Genomic DNA, 5,189 nt, shown 5'->3' with positions numbered 1-5,189 from the left:
TATGGGCCCAAACGGTCGGTAACCGGCATGTTTATGCCATAGGGTATGCTGGTGAGTGTATGAATGGTATAACAGAGCCTCCTGTAGCATGATTTCATCCGATTCTGCCTAATTAATGTCCGCCTCTCACCACTCGCTGCTCTCACTGCAGCATGCCTGGAGCGGCTTTGCTAGCTTGTTGTCGTTGGAACCGATCCCTTTCACCGCTCTCGCCGCAGCATGCCTGGAGCGGCTCTGGTATATGTGCCAGAAATGTATGTGATGGTTTTGCTACGATCTACCTGACATAGCGAAGTGCCACATCCGGGATCGTTTCCACACAATGGTAATGCATCGTTATTGTGTTGTACTGCAGGTTTGCATGTGTTGTGGCTGCTGCTCCACACCTCTCTACATAGTCGCTGCCCTCCTCTTCCTCCCAGACCTCCGGCCCTGGTGCCGATGCCGGTATCGGAACTTCTGCTACTGAGTGTGCATTCCACAGGTATGTTCTCGATAGAACTTCCACACCCTCTCAGCGAGTCATCGCCACCATACTCGTCTCCGTAGTAGTACACGACATGATGTCACTCCATGTTGCCCGTACCATTTCCGCCCATTTTATTGGTGAGTGTATAAACGATATAACCGATGTCACTGTTGACATGTTGCCTTTTGAGCTTGTCTGACCAATTTTCCGCCTCTCATCGCTCCTGTTGCAGCACACCGAGTGCCTAAAGCGGCTGTGGTATATATGCCAGGTACGTATCTAATGTACGTTTAGCTCTTTGTCGGGAAAATCGCCATCTTCGATTTGATTTGAAGCACACAATCCAACACGCACCGAAATGTGCAACCAAACGTGCACCGGTGCACGCAATTTAACACACCATGCAATGCGCAATTCAAGGAAAGCCTACACGCAATCCAAACATGCACCGGTGCACGCAATTTAACGCACCGTGCAATTTAACGCACCATGCGATGCGCAATTCAAGGAAAGCCGTACACGCAATCCAACACACAGTACAACGCACAGTTACATGTCTTAAGCGTGTACGGCATTCCTTCCGTGGTTGAAGGTCGTTGTGTCAGGTGGTGGTGCTGGTGCCGTGCACCAGCTTTCAACGGTAACGGTACCACCTTACCTTACCGATGTCCGGCTTTCACTGCTCCCATTGCAGCATACCGGCTACCTAAACCAGTTCCAACTATTAGGGCTTGTGTGTTACAGCCCTATCATCAGGATATGGTGGCTATGACTCCACGTCTTCGTACACGGTTCCATAGCGTTCACGTGGTGGATCAGGAGGCGCACTTTGCCTTTCCAGCTTGTCTGACCGATTTCCGCCTCTAATCACTCCCGTTGCAGCACGCCGAGTGCCTAAAGCGGCTGTGGTATATATGCAAGGTACGTAGCTAATGTATGTTTAGCTCTTCGTCGGGAAAATCGCCGTCTTCGATTTGATTTGAAGCACGCAATCCAACACGCACCGAAACACACAACCAACCGTGCACCGGTGCACGCAATTTAACGCACCGTGCAATGCGCAATTCAAGGAAAGCCGTACACGCAATCCAACACGCAGTACAATTACATGTCTTAAGCGTGTACGGCATTCCTTCCATGGTCGAAGGTCGTTGTGTCAGGTGGTGCTGCTGGTGCCATTAAAACTTACAACATGACCGTGTGTAGCATGACCGCGCCGTACGCGCCGTACGCGCTATGCCGTACACGCTATGCCGTACGTGATACGCTACACCGTACGAACTTTGCTATGCTGTGCTATGCCGTACTATTACTATGCCGTACGTGCTGTGCTATGCCGTACGAACTATGCTATGCTGTGCTATGCCGTACGCGCTATGCTATGCTATGCTGTACGCGCTTACGACAGCACCATGCAATGCGGAATTCACCGGGGGACTACGGCCCCCTCGCGGGCGACACAGCCCGCGTCTAGTCTGTCTGTCTGTCCGGGTGGCCGCTTGGTAAGTTGCCCTTTTTCGCCGTGTCGTTCGCAGTTTCGGAGCTGCGTCTTTTAAGCTAGCTCCGTCGCCGCGTGGGAGCCGCGGTCGCCGGTTCGCTTCCCGTCGTCGTCGCTTTTTTTCGTTTTTTCGCACCGCACCGCACCGCGCCGCACCGCACCGCAACGCAACGCATCGCACTGCAGCACACCTCTGCCCCCGCAATATGCCCCTGAGCATCGACGTGCGCCGCTTCGTCGTGCGTGCTAGCTCCGACGTCGAGTTGGGGCCGCGGTCGCAGGCTCGATCCCGGCGCTGCTCGGTTGTTTTATTTTTTTCGTTCGGGACCGCGCACCGCACCGCATTGCACTGCACCGCACCGCACCGTGATTGAACGTGTAAATTGCAAAACATTGGCCGCACCGCACTCCGCAATTTGACATACGCCGACTCGCATTTTAACGCGTAACCCACCACACAACTCGATGTGCAATTAAACGATGCGCAATTTAACGTGTCCCGAACCACACAATTCGACGCACACTGAAGTGTGCAATTTGACGCGCACCGATCCATGGAATCCAACGCACAGCTCAACCCGCGATTCGACGCACGCTTAAGTGTGCAACTCAACGCGCAATTCGACATGCACTTAGACGCGCAGTTAAACGCACAATTCAACACGCGATCCAGTCTAGGCGCGGGTATATGAGGCTGCGCCGATGTGCACATATTCGGCTGTCCAACATTGTCCAATGTTGGCTGTACGGACTTTTGTGTAGCTGTGTTGTTCGCGAGCGCCGGTTCACCGCAGTGTGATTGCAACACATACATAAGCAATTGCTTTATTTCTCTTCACGTACGGTCCTGCTTTATTTCTCTTCACGTCCGGTTTTACAAAAGCCGGCCACTGTAAGCTAGCCACGCGATGCTGTGCTATTTGCAGTCGTTTCCTTGCTACTGTATGAATATAATGCATATATATCGCACCTGTATATAGCTATTTCAATCACTCCCGGTAATACGGGTTCCGTCAGTTATGGCGGGCCGCTCAAATGATTCACCCCAGCAAGGTGGGGATCGTAGTCGTGAGCGCTTGGGTACACTAGCCGGCGGTTTTCATTTTAGAGGGGCAATTATGTCGAGCATGCGGCTCGGTGCGGATGCAGAGCAACAGCCCCGCGGCATGTCAAACACTGCAGCCCACACATACGAAGTAGTCGGTGACGGTGTAGTAGTCACCAAGCGGTACATTGACTCGACGTACATTTTTGGTGGTGGTGCCGGTGTTGGCGGCTGGCACGGTGATGTTTGCTGCCGGCGAGGGCCGTGGTACGATGGCGAAGGCAGCCATGACAAACTTCCTGCTCTGCCCCCTCGCACGTCGCTGCAATGGACCTACATGCTGCAATGGAGGACGCACGTACACGCTGCACCGGGGGACTACGGCCCCCTCGCGGGCGACGCAGCCCGCGTCTAGTGTGTGTCGATTCCATTGCTGATGGCCGAGATGATGGAACCACTGGTGTAGTGACACACCTGCAAAAGCCGACCCGGAGTGGAAACTTGCTGCTGCCGCCGTTGATTCCAGGCACAGATTCCACGATGGTGCGTGCTGGACCCGAAAATGCCACTGACGTTTCAGAAGTCGGCATGGGTCAGAAGCATGAGCATGAGGGTGCACCCAAACACACCCGGGAAGGTAAACACTGCCAGGCTAGTGGTGGCCACGGATGAAGCTATTGCCCCCTTCTTCACACAATCTCATAGCTTTGTAAGCGAAGCGTCGAGAAAACTAAAGTTTCCTGTGAATTGGGAGTGCCGCTGTACGATTTGCATGGACTTGCGTGCGTGGTTGTGCTGGTTACTTCGGGTGTTTGTGTACTACCGCCCTGAAGTAGTTGGTCTGCAGGCCCTAGTTGTCGCTTCGGGGGAGTGCACCCACACCCGGCCCTGTTTTCATTGCTTGCCAGCTACATATGTTTCCTTTTTGCAACGAAGGCTTCCCGCGAAAACATACATGAATACGCACTGGAGCACATGTTCCTCGCATCTCGAGAGGCCTTTTTGGCCTGGGCCGGCTACTACCCCCTCAAGGCATACATGCACGAACACAGGGTATTTTTTTATTCCAGCATTCCAATCGGCGGCCAGCGACGAGCGGCCAGCTACATTATTACATTTTTTGCATGAATGAATTGCAGGTCCCCATTTCTTATGTGTTATGCTGGTGTGCACTGACGGCACGGACCCGAACAATACATCGATAGAGCCCTGTTTGCAGCTGGTTGCTGACGCATTACCTGCACCTTGGTATGCAGTAGGTTGTATCAACCTAATCGCATCGCATTTTTTCTGTTCTTTTGTCGTACGGCAAGGGGCACAGGTTCAGCCGTAGCAGTCGTACAGTACGGGGCATGTGGCGTATGCTTGGTGCTGCCGTACATCCATCTGCCAGACCTGCTCGGTTAGCTCAGTCGGTAGAGTGCACGGCTGTTAACCGTAAGGTCGACGATTCGATCCCGTCATCAAGCGCAGAGTGGTGAGGATGTGCAGGGGTCGTAGCTCAAATGGTAGAGCGCCCGCTTAGCATGCGATGCTGAGTGCAGCAGATGATATGCGGGAGGTAGGGGGATCGATGCCCTCCGACTCCAACGGACAGAACTATTACTGTGTGCACGTGCACTCAACCCATTGAAACACGACAGGCTTTATGCTGGGGAAGGTGATAAGGAAGGAAGGTACAGAGTGTGCTGTCCCGGGAAGGCTGTTTTGGAAGTGATCCCGGGACAGATTCTTGAACAGAAGAGGCTGGATGGATGCCAATCGATTCCATTGCTGATGGCCGAGATGATGGAACCACTGGTGTAGTGACACACCTGCAAAAGCCGACCCGATTGGAAACTTGCTGCTGCCGCCGTTGATTCCAGGCACAGATTCCACGGGATGTGCTGATGGTGCGTGCTGGACCCGAAAATGCCACTGACGTTTCAGAAGTCGGCATGGGTCAGAAGCATGAGCATGAGGGTGCACCCAAACACACCCGGGAAGGTAAACACTGCCAGGCTAGTGGTGGCCACGGATGAAGCTATTGCCCCCTTCTTCACACAATCTCATAGCTTTGTAAGCGAAGCGTCGAGAAAACTAAAGTTTCCTGTGAATTGGGAGTGCCGCTGTACGATTTGCATGGACTTGCGTGCGTGGTTGTGCTGGTTACTTCGGGTGTTTGTGTACTACCGNCC

General features: G+C 53.4%; 1 protein-coding gene across 1 annotated transcript in view; it reads right to left on the bottom strand.

The window, feature by feature from the left end:
• The window catches only part of VOLCADRAFT_32673 (uncharacterized protein), a gene marked incomplete at both ends in the record, with an annotated part of 5,751 nt that extends 3,129 nt beyond the window's left edge, over positions 1–2,622 (bottom strand). Inside the window, one exon of the mRNA XM_002958914.1 lies at positions 2,473–2,622. Within this exon, the coding sequence (XP_002958960.1) occupies positions 2,473–2,622 (150 nt within the window). The remainder of the gene's footprint in view (positions 1–2,472) is intronic.
• Between the last annotated feature and the right edge of the window lie 2,567 nt (positions 2,623–5,189).

This window comes from Volvox carteri (assembly GCF_000143455.1).
Source record: "Volvox carteri f. nagariensis unplaced genomic scaffold VOLCAscaffold_112, whole genome shotgun sequence".
NCBI lineage: Eukaryota > Viridiplantae > Chlorophyta > Chlorophyceae > Chlamydomonadales > Volvocaceae > Volvox > Volvox carteri.
Note: the sequence above shows the minus strand (reverse complement) of the source record. Positions and strands in the feature narration are given on the sequence as shown.